The 16,591-nt window shown below is 30.0% G+C and overlaps 1 protein-coding gene across 1 annotated transcript; it reads left to right on the forward strand.

Moving 5' to 3' along the window:
• Nucleotides 1–206: 206 nt before the first annotated feature.
• LOC134719785 (uncharacterized) lies at nucleotides 207–3,614 on the forward strand. The gene is made up of 3 exons (XM_063582746.1): nucleotides 207–312; nucleotides 2,290–2,401; nucleotides 3,025–3,614. Exons 1-3 carry the CDS (start codon nucleotides 264–266, stop codon nucleotides 3,416–3,418), a joined length of 555 nt encoding a protein of 184 aa, XP_063438816.1. The 5' UTR covers nucleotides 207–263; the 3' UTR covers nucleotides 3,419–3,614.
• Nucleotides 3,615–16,591: the final 12,977 nt, after the last annotated feature.

Genomic DNA, 16,591 nt, shown 5'->3' on the forward strand with positions numbered 1-16,591 from the left:
GATACATATATATTCAGTTTAGATGCCAAATTGATTATGGTTAATTTGTCAAAATGAAAATATAAAATAACACAAAGGCTTTTTAATATTATAAAAAATCTCGATTCAAATAAAATAAAATAATCAATTCAAATAATTAGAAATGTAAACACAAGCATGTGCATTGTTTGTGAACAAAGGAATTAGGTCGTTAGTTACTTCCTCAAATATATTTTGACAAAAATCATTATTTTCTACGTTTTACTTCAACAAAATTTGATAAAATGTTACTGCGATCTTTTATATCATTAGTGATTTTAGCACCAGTGCTGGGTATGTATTAACTAATGAAAAAATACTATAACTTAATATTTTTGGTTTGTACAGCTTGAAAATGTACACTTTGAAATTGTTTTATTCTTCTAATCCGCGTTTATGACATTATAATTTTTTATATTGAAATTTTTAATCAACAGTTAAGTACTGTGAATCTGTTAAAAGCACAACGGATACGTGACGTGTGCAAAATCCAAATCAAAGAATTTTAGTAATTACCGATGAACTGCCGTATGTTATCATCCACACAAACATGGAATGGATAAAAGAAAAGAAGACCATTTATTACAATAAACTGGTGCCAATTAGTCATGTTAGTCTAAACTTGCAAAACGCAAAAGAAATGGCGCTATGCTATGTCATCTAGAAATGTTCTTCCTGCTCTACACGTCCGTCCTTTTGCTCATGTTATTTCAACATTAACTAACGGTCATATGAAAATAGTCACTAAATGTGAAAATAGTTTATTCGGAATTTAAAATAAAGTTGTGTCACGATTTATTTTCTTTGTGTATGCTTCAAGTAAAAAAAAGATCGATTGCAAACATATAACATATATAGAAGAGCGAGGTTTGGCTAGCCACAAAACCAGGTCCAACCCACCATTTTTTTTAAATGTCCTGTAAAAATCCGAAAAACGGCCATTGTTATATTATATTATAGTTCGTGTCTGTGTGTGTTACATTTTAGTTTTGGATTTCTGTTGTGTCCGGATTTGATTTTTTCTCAATCGATTGGTGACTATCGAACAGTGATATACCACTCTTGCCTTTTTCATACATACAGCCAAAAAAAGCTAGTATAAAATCATAGAGTCAAAATTTATAAAGAAGAGACAATCTTTAAATTGTTGGATTTATATTTACATAATAGTATAACGTGTACAATTTTACAAACGACTTTAACAAGAAAATATATCGGGTCTCGTCATACTTCCTCAATCTGCATTATAATTAACGTATTTAGATCAGGAAGAAGGCGGGTTGTTGTTTATAGTAAACAATCGAACATTTAAAAAGAATGCGGAAAGATTAAAACTATTTTGTGTATTTTATTTCAATTGAAATCTTTATAGTGGCATATAATAAAAATAACAAAATAAGTACATATCGTCAACAACTTAAATTTCAATTGCAGGCTTCATTTTATTGTCCTTTTGGTCTCAGCGGCTGCATAACTACTAATACATATAATTAAAATGAAGACGACAAAGATGCATGGTTGTACATTACATATTCATAGAAAATCTCATTTTGTTGCAGCCTTGTAATATTAAGCCTAATCTAAATTATCGTATGATGCATTATACAGTAATAAGAAGATGTGGCTTGAGTGCCAATGAGACAAATCTCCATTCAAGTCAAAATGTATAAAAAGATAACAATTATAGGTCAAAGTAATAAAGGCTTTAACACGAAAATCTGGCTCACATCGCACAGCAAGCTGTACATGTCCCAATACATGTAATGATTATAGTTTTAACCAATTTAAGGTGGTACCCAACACCTTAACTAGAATTAATTTGGCTCGTTTAATTTTCATAAAATTTTGACAAAGCATTTACTTTGACCCTTTGACAAAAATATAAAAAATTCAAAAAATTTGAACCAACCGTTTTATCCGAAAAAATACACTGGTTATATAGCAGTTCGACAAATGCTTATTTTGATCATTGAGAAGCTTAATATTTCCTTTACAACACGACGTAATTAAATCGTTTAGCTGATTTTACAGAGTTGTCTCCCTGTAGTGTTAGGTACCACCTTAAACAGGAAAACCAATACTCTAATCAATATTAAAACAAAACACAATAATATCAACAAACGACAACCACTGAACACAAGGTTCTTGATTTAGGACAGATGCAAACAAATACTGCGTGTTTACACATTTTAACAGAAGGTTTCCTTCACTGTAAACTGAAATGCTATCTTAATATAGTACATCACTTACACGAATGAATGTTCCTTACAGGCGTCACAGTATACGATGGAGTTGACATTTTTATTATCCTCTGGGGTTCAGTGGCTGGAGTTGCTACCATGACTATATGTGTTATCATTATATACATCTATGTTAAAACAAAGTAAGTACGAATACTTTACAAGTAGTTAAAAAATCAAGTTGGAAGTTCATCACCTGATTTAAAATTACCGAAAAACAGCGATGTATTTTCAACAAGTCGTTTACATGAGAAGTGCTTTTTGTGAATTTTAAAACCTTCTACACATTGTCAAAGTGTATATTTAACTGGGGCTATTTCAAATTCAATGTAATATTTACTCCACCCAAAACGATGCAGGAATAATGAAATAGAAAATATTCAGAGATTTATTTGTCATTATTTTTTGCCCATTGTTGAAGTCTGTACGGTGACCTATAATTGTTTAAATTCATGTAAATGTAGTTGTTTCTCGTTGATATTTTTTTCTTTTAAGCTGCAGGTTGATTTTCTAGGTTTAAATAGGTTTTGTCCTCGTCGTTGTTTTCTTCAAAGTTTTTTTTAATTTTTCTGATCGCTGCAGAAATATTTTGAAAACATGAAAAATCTTTCCGTTTTAACAAAAGTATGTCTTTTCTATATATTTATACCTTTAATAAGGTATGTGCATCTACAAGTGCATGCAGTTAGCAGATCCCGTCGTTCCATTGTACATTTAAATATATTACATTCTCAATTTCTCTGTTATAAACATTTAAATTTTACAGTACAGACATTATAACTTCTATTCGACGAAAGATATTGACCGAGGATAAACAAGAAACTTACGAGACACCAGAAGCGAAAAGAGACAGTCATATTTACAATCAAGATCAACCGAATGAAGACAATCTAAGTGAAAACCATCAATATCTAGAAGTTCGATCATCGACCACAAGTGATATTACGAAGACGCATTCGACCAATGACGATACTCATAGCCAGATACCGACCAGGCGATGCACTGGCGATATTCGTAATCAATTAATGTACACTGGAAATATTCCGAATCGATTAACTGGTAAAACAGTAGAAATACATGGTGAAGTCGATCCAAATCGATCATGGGATCAGAATCGTGAAACAGTATACGAAGTTACTGACCTTGATGACTCAAATTGATCAACCACAATTGAAAACGTCAGCTAAAACACTTCAATAGACTTCGGCTCTATGCTTGAGTGTTGGTCTCTTTGACACATTCCCCGTTTCCGTTTTCAATTTTAAATAATAATTTACTATTTTATGAGTTTATGAGTTTGACTGTCCCTTTGGTATCTTTCGTCCCTCTTCTTTTAGTAAATACAGCAGCAAAATTTTACAAAAGAAATAGTAGTACTTCACGTAGTGTAATAGATTAGATGTATAGAGTATTAAATGTTGTATTCTTATATGGTAAACATTAGAATATCTTCTTTTACCAGAGCACGAGTTTCAACTGGAGAAAATGTTAGTTTTTGTCTTACAGACAATATCTAAAACAATTATGTAAACGTTAGGCAAACAGAGTTATCTTTCTTCACACAGACAATATGTGGAACAAAAACGTACACAGTACAATGCAAACTTTAAATATAGAAAATGATTAACTAGTTAAACAGGAAAATAGTTATCAAAAGTATCAGGATTATCATGTGATACGCCAGACGCGCGTTTCATCTACATTACACTCAACAGTGACGCTCAGATCAAACAAGTTATCAAGCCAAACAAGTACAAAGCTGAAGAGCATTGTAGATTCCAAATTCCCCAAAAATGTGTCAGATACGGCTAGGGTTATCTATTCTTCGGATAAAAAAAACTAAGCTTTTTTGGAAAATTCCACGTTTGATAACAGGACATTCATAAAAATAACTATACAATTGGTATTGTTTTCAACACCGAAGTGCTGAATACTTGACTTGTGATAGCCTCGTGGACGAAAGGTACAGTGCAGTGGCAAAGACCCAGTTGTGTAAAAAGTTTTCAAAGGTACCATGATTATAATTTAAAACGTCAGACGCGCGTTCTGTCTACATAAGACTCATCAGTGACGCTCAGATCACAACATATCGATTAAAATGTGAAAACATTCAATAACTATGGCAATATTGTTCAAATCTCACAACGTGGTAAAACGAAAATAAAGTTTGATAGTACAGCAACTAACAACTTCCACTGGATTGATAAAGCACACCGCTTTAAAATAGGCAAAAAATCAATAAAACGAAATCAAATCTGAGTCACAAACCAAAACTAACGGAACACATCACCATGTATAAAAGACAAACAACAGAACAACAGAAAAACTGAAGAGCTAAAAAAACCAACGCCAAATGTAACATAAATGGCAAACAACTGCCATATTCAACATTTGGTTCAGGTTGAACCTGGTTTTATGGCTCACTCATCCCGCTTATATGGCAGTGCTAAAATAACTACTTAAATGGCAAACTTATGTGACGAGATAATTTGAATACGAAAAGACATATAGTTTTGTTTTGGAGTTATGTTTTTACTTATCTTAGGATTGCAATGCTAAGCACTTCATTTTTGTTACATATGACGTGGCTTTGTACTGATGCATCTCGAAGTTGTGTAATTGTTCTTTGATATTTTTTGTATTTTTTTGTATTTTTTTTCTTTGCTTTGTTTGTATACATTAATGTTTTTTTTCTTTGTTATACACTTGTCTGTTATACAGTGATTGCAATTATAACATATGTACAATGTTGACTGGTTTATCCCCTATTTAATTCATCAGTCAACGGTATACTAACTTTTCAATTCTTAACTTTCCATTTCTATGGTGCAAAATTCTAGCAGCGCCTCTATACAGAGTCAATTTACAAAGAAAAGAACAAAAAAATGCGAAAGCAAATTTACAGATCTAACATTGCTGGGTTGATGTTTAGACGAGTTAACCTTAATATATTTGCATTAGTACAATTTGGTTCTCTAACAGGGAAGAAAATCAAGAATCTGCCTAAACTTTGTCAACTGACCTTAAATAATGTTAAGTTTTATGTTAAAAGATAAATGGGTGTTATGGGGCAAACTATTTTACTTTGTATCGTCTTGAAAAACACATAGGAGTTCGAAAATTTCACAGTTATTCCATAGCCTCAACTAAGTGCATCCTTTATTTTCTTTAAATGTTCACAAATGTTAACTCTGTCCCATGGACAAACATAAAAAAACACTTTAAAAACTCTGATTTTGATTATTTATAAGCTTTATATTACCTTAACAATAGAACCTGATTATAACGTTCATTTTATTTTAACAGAGTTAACTCCCTTTAGTGTAATGTACCAAAGAGTTATTCTCGAATCTGGTTAAAATACCGTTTCCGATAACAAAAGTCTTTGACTATGTATATATTTTGTAATTGGAATAGTATGAATCAAACGTTTTGCTTACTATTAAGAGAAAATGATTCATTAATATTCATGAATATTCGAATATTTTTAATATTTGAATATTCAACAAAGTATCAAATCACTCAATGGGTAGGTAATGTCCTTCTGATCGGTATCGTAGTGGCACATATTGTAATTTAAATAGACACGCATGCGTGGAAAATTACAAAATAAATTTAATCGTCTGTGAAATGAGAGAAGATAAAATTCAGTATTAATAATGAAATATTACAAATTCTGAACGTTTTTATTCTCATTATGAACAAATATTTGAAAGACGAAATTATGAAAATTGAGGAAAAATCAGACGGTGTTACGGTACAAGTTGAAAGGTATTTATTCGTATGTATTTTTGTATCTTTACATTAACATAGATATTTGTATGTAATGCAAGAGATTAGCAACTGCATTGTGGGTCCTAAATTAGAATTAGAAAAGGGATTCGGACTATCTATTATGACTTAATACGTTTAATTATGTATGCGAAATTTTTGTATATTCTATATATACTTAGAACTTGTCGAAAACTTGTTTGAATTTGATTTTCTTTATAGTTTATTTAAAAATCATACAACTCTCTCATCTTTTTCTTCTTTCGTACTGTCATATTCTTTCTTTTGAATTATTTAATTGTTTTAACTTTTTTTCTTCAAAAATTTGTATAAATGGTTTCAAAAAAGTATTTTTTTAAATAAATATGGCAAATGATATTAGGAAATTACGCTGAAGATATTTGATAGATGGTTTGTTGGTGTTTTATTGCCACTTTTAACATCGAATTTAGGCTATTTCGGGGCAACCATTTTTTATTGGTGGAGGAAGCAGGAGTGCTCGGAGACAAACCACAGACCTTCAATAGAAAAACTGACATATTGATTTAATCTCAGAATATATTGTTCGAAAAATTGTCTTTTCATTAATAAACATAAATATTTTAATATTTTATAAGCGGAAATCTAAATCATCTGATGAAATTGCATTGAAGGTAGTTTTTACATTTCTCTTGTAACTTTGAGAAAAATATTGTAACTTGTATGATGTGTTAGACGGGTTTTCAGTTTATGCAGGATTCGGTTTAGTCAGGATTCACTGTATTATGTGTTTCTCAGGAGTTTATCGGATTTTTATTGATCATATCATTAGTAACACGTATGATTAAATGAAATAAATATACGTAAAAAATCTAACTTACTCATATCAACAGTAATACGTATGATTAAATGAAATAAATATACGTAAAGAAACAAACATACTCACATCAACAGTAATGCGTATAATAAAAAAAAAACATATACGTAAAAAAATCAAACTTATTCATATCGAATATTCGTAAAAATCAAACTTACTCATATCAACAATTTGGAAAAACCAGAAGGTCTAGATTGTTTATAAATGTGCAATTTTTTCGAGTGGTAGGTAATTCATGTGTAAGAACTTTTATTTAAATATAGAAAATGACAAGTTTTATCATAATTATGGTTGTATTTTCAAAAAATAAAAACGTTTTGTTTTTTCCAACTTTGCCATATAAGGAGAGACAACTCAAATGCAAGGGTACATAATTCAGATTAAGGTACTGATACAATAGAATGTGTTATGAATTTAATTATATCATAGTGTAGCAAGAAAACCGGTCCGGTGACCCCATTTGTTCTTGTTTTTAACTGAAAGCATACTATTAAAGTTATCTTACAGATTATCTCAAAAACTCTCAATTTTGAACATCGTATAGCGTGAACATAAGCCCCGTTTCCCGTTCTTTTCATTTTGTTTTTTTTAAAGCATGAAAAAAACTACATTTTTTCAAATTATTTAAAAATCTTATGGAGTATACTTTAGACAACCCATCTACCTTAAATGAAATAAATATACGTAAAAAAATCAAACTTACTAAGGACATACAAGAAATTGTCAACTCTGTTTTAATATTTCTTGTTTACAAAACTTTGAATTTAACGAAAAACAAAGGATTTTCTTATCTCACGCAAGTATTACCTTAGCCGTATTTGTCACACTTTTTTGGGATTTCAATTTTGATCTTTTTGGCTTTCTAACCATTTTGATATTAGCGTCACTGATGAGTCTTATGTAGACGAAACGCGCGTCTGGCGTACAACATTATAATTCTGTGACCTTTGATAACTAATTAAAGTACACACCATGTCTGTCATTTCAACTAATCGTAGATATGATTATATGATGGAGATATATTTTATCAATTGGTTCAATCGATGTCAGAAGCTAGAATTTCATAAAATTGCTTGACGTCCTATGTTAAATTATGTATTATTTACTTTGTGTTTAGGTTTTTTTTTCGTTACCTATTTTGACGCTGGACTTTTTTAACTGCGTGTTACTGTGTGTATTGCTGTGTAATTGCTTTTCTACTTTGACTTGACGTTTAGAGGAGTGTTCGATGAATATATTGGATCCCACTATATTGTTGTTGCTGTTCTAGCCCTCTAGTGTTGCATGATGTTTAATTTCAGTTCATTCATAAGTTTTGGGGTTTATAGATATATGAAGATGTGAGTGCCAATGAGACTTAGTATGACATCCATTTTTCCTAGTAGACAACTTTATTTACGGGTCAGTTAAAGCCCGACTTCGGGGATTTCTCGCTGCGTCGAACAGTCAAAGGTTGCAGGTTGTTGTTTCTTTGATACCTTCTCCATTTCCTTCCTCTATTTTACTGTGACACTTGACTAAAGCGGATCCTGCATAAACCGAAAACCTGTATAAACCAAGCAAGGTCTTAAGTACCGTCATATCAAATTATGTGCTTTATAGAACTTATAACAACGAACATCGGCTGAAACCGGACAAAATCTGAAGTCCCGAAGAGGTTCGGTTTAAACAGGTTTTACAGTTATATGGAACAATGTTGCAAATTTAAATAACAAAAAAACTCAATACAGTACGAACCTTAACATATGATACATTTGCATTTCTTCTACAGCTTATTACCTATATGTTAAACATGTATACTATATAAATATATTAAATATATATGATAAAAACTGTTAAAAACACAATGATATTATATAGTCTTTGTACGAAGTGTGAGTTTTCCTAAATCTATTAACATTATATGGTACACACGAAAATGAAGCAATACAGGTAAACAAATAACAAAAATTATGATTGTTACGTCACATGCAGACTGATAATGGCAAATAACAATTGCTAATAGTTTTTTGTGTTTAATATCTGCGAGTTGTGACGGAAAATTAAAATTCCGATAGCTCTTCGAAAAATATGACGAGTTGCTTATCTTGATACTAAAGGAATGACTGTAATATTGTTTCTGTCTATGAAGAAATAACATAAAAAATTGGTGCACACTGAATAACGCGCGTGGCGGTATATCATGCATCTACCATAAGACAAATTCGCAGACCACTGAAACATCTAAGTACAGTAAAACCCGACTAAACCGAATATTGCATAAACCGATAACCTGTCTAAACCAAACATGTTCTGAAGAAGCGTCCTACCAAATTATGTGCGTTTTGAACCTGATAAAACCGAACATCGGCTGAAACAAAATCCTAAGTCCCGAAGAGGTTCGGTTTAAATAGTTTTCACTGTATTTACTTGCATGACAACAAACATGTTCATGTCTTGCAATTTATATATATAAAATATTTGTCAATACTTGGACCATTTTTGTATCTTTATCACAAAATCAAAAGTATGTATATTTTCGAGGGTGATACTTTCATGACTTGGTTTTTTTGTTAATTGTTTTTTTCAACTTTAAATTAAAGATATGTAAGTTCTTGTGTAAGGCATAACATATTAAGTTCTTTAATCGAACTTTTTATTTTCAATAAGAAATTGTAGTCAGTACTATATCATACTTTTAAACGTGATTTTCTTTCTCAGAGAACTTTATTTCTAAAGTCTATGATTCAAAATAATTCGTCTAAAAAACTTCAAATATATGGACCAAGTTAGAAAATAATCTTACCAAGTCAGGAAATACCTTTGTCATGTCAGGAAATGACAGTTATTTTCCTTTTGATTGATAAATTTGCCTTAGACAAGGAATTTTCTGTTTGGACCTTTTTTTTTTTTTTTTTTTTTTTTTTTTTTTTTTTTTTTTTTTTTTTTTTTTATCGATTGTACACAGTGCAGTCTAATCCAACACCTGAATATTCCGACATCCTGATTTAACCAACACATGTTAATTGTCCTAATATATGCCTATCCTTGCAGTTAAAACCCAAAACCCTTATTATTCCGACACCCTGCTAAATCCGAGATTTTTTCTGGTCCCCCAGTGTGTCGGAAAAGACAGGTTGCACTGTATAATGATAATATGGAAAGTCTGTTTACCATTTGAGTGAAATACCATCTTGTATAAGATTAGCCGTTTGTTATGTTTTTACTCATCACAAAAATGTATATACCGATAAAAAAAGATCTTTCTTGCCTGTGAACGTCAGTACATGGACAATACTAGTGCTTCAAGAGAAAGATACAAATAAGGAATACTAAACACATATTGATGACTTGTTTTTCGCCTCGAATGAATAAGAAATGTAAAATTACAAATGTAAAATTATTCGGAATGACAAACATATTTTTTTTTTCTCTTTTATATGAGGAAGAATGTTGAAGTACATATTTTATATATAGACATAGAAGAAACTGCTTTGAAATATGACCGAAGTCAACGCACGCTTCTAAAATAAATTTTATATGGCTTTTATATTAGGGAAACATTTTCCTATCGACTTATCAAAGGAGATTGGAAGATAAAAATAGTATTTTATAATCTTGATCCACTAATATTTAATTATTCGTATTTTTATAAAACCTGGTTAATTATTTCGCTTAATCATAAAACAACTCAACCATTGCCAAGCATTTTAAAATATGCTTCATTTAATGAGATAAAACATTATTAAAATAGTTTTAATTGAAATATGAATAATTTTAACACACCTATTTTATACTTCTTGCTGACCTGAAAGACAATCTATAAGAATAGGAAGATTTCATTAGGTCAACATGTACCTAATAGAATACTTCTTAGTTTTACATTTTCTTTTTTTTTCAAATGATTTAGTGCACATTTACACAACGTATAATTCATATGAAATACACGATGATATTATTTATCTATATTATCTTACCAAAAATTTACTCGATGCATTTGATAATATTGTATCATTATCAATAATTTTCATCGGAAATATATTACACTTATATATGGAAAGGGAGGGAATATATACAGAGCTTGAAAATGAAACCATAAAACAAAACTGAAAAGATTTTAATTACAGAAATAATATCTGTGTAAATATATTTAACCAACATACTTCTTCTTTTCTGTATCTTCCTTCCCCCAATGAGGAGCATATTCAAACGGAATTATTTTTTTTTGCTTATATTTCGCTGACACAAAAATATACTAGAGTATTTAAAGACACCACTAAATCCTGATAATTATGATGAGTTTATTTGAGTTCGACAACTTAAAGAAAGGTTTTAATTTTGTACATAATCTGTCTGAAACTTTCTTTGAAACAAAATAAAATTAATTAAATAATTGATCAAAGTACATATATATGTCAGTTCAGTGAAACATATTTAAATTGCGAATTTTAATATTTTAAAATTATGTAGCATTTTTTTTTCACATAATGTGTTATATAGTAAAATGATATACAAATAGTGGACAAACGTGAGTTCCCTCCCATAAAATGTCCTGTTATGTCAACTAAAATTGAAATTATCGAAAAAATATACACACGTGACTTCATGGTCAATTTTAATATATATAAAAAAAACAATACATCATTGTCTATGTGGTTATAATTTTCGTGAGGTTTATTTTCAGATAAATAAAATATAAATACAGATCTTGAGATTTTAATTTGCTTAGAATGCAACGCAAATTTGCAAGCAATATTTTCTTTGTGTTCATCTTGTCAGAAATGAAAATAAGTCTGAATATTTTCCTGGCCAACAATACTATAACACTGTTGATATTTTCACATCAAATGGTATTCATTTGATATTCATCGGTTATGTAGTTACCTAGTACCATGTTCTTATCAAAATAAATTTATTTAAAATGATAGGACATTTTGTCTACTGACTGTATGTCAATGACACGGATAATGATTTACTAGTGGATGTACCTCGTCTTCTGATCACAGTATTGTTTTTATCTGTCAGCTCAAAAACATAATGTTGTCATGGGTCTGTGACGTCATCAACTTTTTTTTTTTAATGATTTGCTCCTTTAAACGAAATTTAAAATTAAATATATGAAATGTTTTACTTTCTTAAGCTTTGTATCACAAGTGCACAAATGTAAATTGGAAATGCAGGATGGTTTTATGACCAAGATGACGTTTAAATTTTGGTAATCAGATATCAAAGTCAAAATATAAAACTTTTGTCGACAACATGTATTTGAACCGTTGATCATTAAATATTTCAAATATTACGATTGGAATAATTTTAAGTTTGAAAAAGTAACAAGGAACATATATATTCAATAGGGAACATATGTGTATTTTGTGTGCACTGACAAATAAAGATAAAAAAAGGGGGCGCGTAGTTAATAATTATTTTCTTAATTGCTTAGATAATATTCATCTATGATCCAACACATTGTTTCACAATATAGCTCCAATCCTGTTTTATGAACATACAATTGATGACCTATAGAAGTTTTAAAGTCAATATCTATTTCGAATACTCTAAAAGTCAATCTAGAACACTTTGCTCACTAAATGTGCACTAGTATCCAGATATGATAACACAATAATTGGATTGAACAACTACTGGCATTAGGTCGATACCAGTAATGGTCTTCTTAGCATTTCATCAACTCAGTTTTAAGTGCTTAAACACTGACATGCCTTCGGTGTGAGCCATGGCTCCGTGTTGAAGGCTCTACCTTGACCTATAATGGTTTATTTTTATAAATAGTTATTTGGTTGGAGAGTTGTTTCATTAGCACTCTTATCACATCTTCCTATATCTATGACAATAAAAAATAACTGAAGAATCTACGGTTCCATCTCTTAGGGGAGTTTATTAAAGGTGGTTTTGCGATTTTTCGTTTGTCCTTTTTGGTAAAATAAAGAATTTACATGATTTTCGTTGTTTGTTTGTTATTTATATATATTTCAATTTTCCTATTTAGTTTTTTGGATTTATTTTACGGGGGATCCGAGAGGATGAGAAGTAAGAACTTGAAAATATACAATATCGTTAAAATGCACTAAATTTATAAAAGGTTCATTATCACATAAACTTAATAATATTGATTTTCGTGTATGTCAATAGTTCATATTAGATAATCAGTTCGTAGTGTATTACAACTTGAAATTTCTTTTTGTAATTTATTTTAGAGCTTACAATTTATCCAACAATTTTGAAAAGTTTTAAACATAACTAAATAGAATTTGTTGTACAAACCTTAAAATAAAAATTGAAGTGGTGGTACATTACAACGGAGAGACCCCTCAGATACCAACAAAAATGGGGATGCTAACAGTGGTTGGTCACAATACGACAACGACGACTAATACTACATGATGAATGATGTTTGTTTTAATTATTTTTTAATTTTAAATTAAAATATTTCCTCCATTTTGTAATGTACAATTTTGATTGTTATTCTTTTTAATGAAGGCTATTTTTGCAGCTCCTTTAAATCCTGAATATTAATTTTTTAATACCCTCTGCATAGTTGTCCTTTACGCATTTGGTTATTACAGTAAATGAACACATTTTTTTTAGTGAAGATGATGAATGGATTGAATGGATTAAAAAAGAGTTCGACAAGTTTGCTGACAATGGAAAACTAAGCGCAGAAAACTTCGAAAAATCCCTGGCTCTTAATAAGGTAATTCTAGAAAAGACCGTTACATATTAAGTATGTGTTCATGAGTTTTTGTAAAAAAAAAAAAAGAAGGAATAAATAATCGCGATACAAAAAGTACTTAACAAAACATTCCACGAATGAAGGACCCTTGAACTTCAAGGACCTCACATTTAGGAAAAGATAACATGGCAAACATACACAAATCAATAAACTTGATGTCCAGGAAAGGAAAGCAGTCTATATTCATATCATTGACAAACTCTTGTTGTATATGTCTGTAATGCCGGTAATACATCGTATGTTCACAAATCTGTTAAAGTTGTTCTATTTCAAAATAGCAAGTCTTTTTTAAAAAACAGGTTAAATACTATTCTAAAATAATAACAACGAATAAAGGAGCTAAAACAAAAAGCCTTTAAAATTTGCCAGGAAATGATTCTCTGCAAATATTTCATAATTTCAACATAGGAGTGTTTGTTTGTTTCAAACAAAAAAGAAAAAAAGTTAAGATTTTACAAGATTTTCAAATATGACTTTTAAAACTATGCAAAATTAATTAATGAAAAAAAGGGTAAAAAGTCAAAAAAATGTGTATGATAAAACATGTATAAATCCATTGAATTACGAAAAACATTTTAAAACAAGAGGTAGTTAAGAACTAGTTAATGGAACAAACCATATAGCAGCCAACTATTATATTGATTGTTTAGAAATTGTAATGTAATGCATCTCAGCTTCATATCATTTGTCATAACTCGGCCGGAGAGTAGCAAATTCTACTGATGATTGCCGATTGAGCATCATACTTGACACATCAGTTAGAAATGATTTAAGACAAATGTCTATGATAGGACATTCAACCTGTAATACAATCCTATATTTTTCCATTTGAAATACATGCCATTCTCTCAGGGTTGCTCATGTTGGTTTTTTTTTGCGTTTTATAATTTGATTTGTATAATCTTACTGATTAGTGAGCTAAAAAAGCATCAGCTAACTACTTCTGCGTGTAAAAAATTAAAACAACATGTTTTAAGATTCAAGCTTGCGAAACGCTTTTTAGTTTATCTACAGTAGGAGCGCTCGAAGCTAAATATTCGAAAGCCTTTGGTGTTTATAAACCGTCACGGTTAAATATGCAATATAAGACCATAAAAAACCCTCAATCCGCCTATGGTCAACTGATAAATTTTAAATCAAGTTTGTTATAATTTCAAATTTGATAGAGGACGATTTTAAACAGGTTAATTCTAAATTAAAATCATTACTGTGAATATGGTACCCTCGGGGGGCTAATATTCCACGAGCACAGGTATCGACCCATCGTTTAATGTCTACATGTTAATTTTTAGAACAAATCGTTACAAAAAAAGTGAATGTAACCTTTTTTTTTTATTTTCAGTCATTTTTTGCTACAAGATTTTTTGCTCTGTTTGACGCTGATGAAAATGGAAATGTCGATATTATTGAACTGATTGAGGGGCTACACCTGCTAAAGAACGGACCTCCAACACAAAAGCTCATGTTTTTGTTTAATGTCTTTGACACTGACGGTAATCATAAGGCACCTTACAAATATACATTTTCAGACAAAGGAAATTAAAATATTCTGGCGACGTATTTCTGTGGAAAGAGACAAAGCGCCGGATGAAACTTGGGTCTTCATTTTTAATTTAATATGATAAAGTTATTTTTTTCGAAAATAATAACCAAATTCTTAAAAAAGATAATTAATGAAATGGATATATACCCCCTTAAAAGGTCGGTTATTCTGTTATTGTACTTCATGGTCACACAACACTTCACGTTTACATGTACGTATATAGCATTGACTTTCGTTTTTCAAGTTTTGCGTGATGTAAGTAAAACACGAAAAAGTCAATGACGCATCATATTTAAACATTATTTTTTATTGATAAAGGGGAAGGTTATCACTTGTTCTTATTTTATCCCAAGGTTATGTAAAACTTAATATAGAATATTAAAGTACATCACGCATATTATTGGTCTCCCCATTAGATGACGAGACAGAAATATGTTATAGTTTGTGTTTTCTCTTATTTTTGAGATATTGAGATAAGACGTGGCACGGTACTTGTCTATCCCAAATTCATGTATTTGGTTTTCATGTTACATTTGTTATTCTCGTGGTGTTTTGTCTGATGATTGGTCTGTTTCTGTGTGTGTTGCGTTTCGGTGTTGTGTCGTTGTTCTCCTCTTATATTTAATGCGTTTCGCTCGGTTTTGGTTTGTTACCCCGATTTTGTTTTTTGTCCATGGATTTATGAGTTTTGAACAGCGGTATACTACTGTTGCCTTTATCTAGCATACATTTTATGAGTTTATGTACAGAAATGTTATATTATGATAAGTTCATTGACATTTTAAAATTATACGATTAATACATAAAACAGATAAAGTGTTACAATCAGATCAACAGATCTTAAAAAGTCTAATAGCCCTAAATGTTTATGTTATTCATTTATTCTTTCAATTTTATATATAGTTCCATGGCAAGTGATAAAATAAAATAAAAATAAAATTGAATAATGTGTTTAATCTTTAATTGATATTTTATGATATTTCAAAATTTTAACTTTAACTGATAATCTTGGAATATTTTAGGTCAAATATTACATGTATTATACAGTATTCTCCCACGACAATATTGAATTAATTAATATTTTGAATGCATCATAGTTTATGGCGGTAGCATAAATCAAGTTTAGAAGTGTAAATGAAAATATATGTAGATCACACCATTTTATGATAAAGATATTTTAGCAAGATAGTTTTAATAATATATTGCCTACATTGATGCAACAATTTCGTAATAAAGGAGTAGGTTCAGTAAGACCCCTTTTTGACCAAAAAATCTATCAGTTTTACAAAGTTTTTATGATGTAAACTTTTTGTTATTTACTGAAAAGTAGAATACTTCTGCTACATAAATATGAACTGTTTTTGACATAATAGTGCACATATATCGGATACCAGCATCATAAAGTCATGCTAAATTACTTAAATCTTCACAATTTT

Source organism: Mytilus trossulus, chromosome 5 (assembly GCF_036588685.1).
Source record: "Mytilus trossulus isolate FHL-02 chromosome 5, PNRI_Mtr1.1.1.hap1, whole genome shotgun sequence".
Lineage (NCBI taxonomy): Eukaryota > Metazoa > Mollusca > Bivalvia > Mytilida > Mytilidae > Mytilus > Mytilus trossulus.

Bases quoted from the DNA above. Each gene is read 5' to 3' on its own strand.
- LOC134719785 (XM_063582746.1), top strand. From the start codon at position 264: ATGTTACTGCGATCTTTTATATCATTAGTGATTTTAGCACCAGTGCTG. The intron at 313-2,289 runs GTATGTATTAAC...TGTTCCTTACAG, and splicing joins GATTTTAGCACCAGTGCTGG to GCGTCACAGTATACGATGGA. The intron at 2,402-3,024 runs GTAAGTACGAAT...TAAATTTTACAG, and splicing joins TACATCTATGTTAAAACAAA to TACAGACATTATAACTTCTA.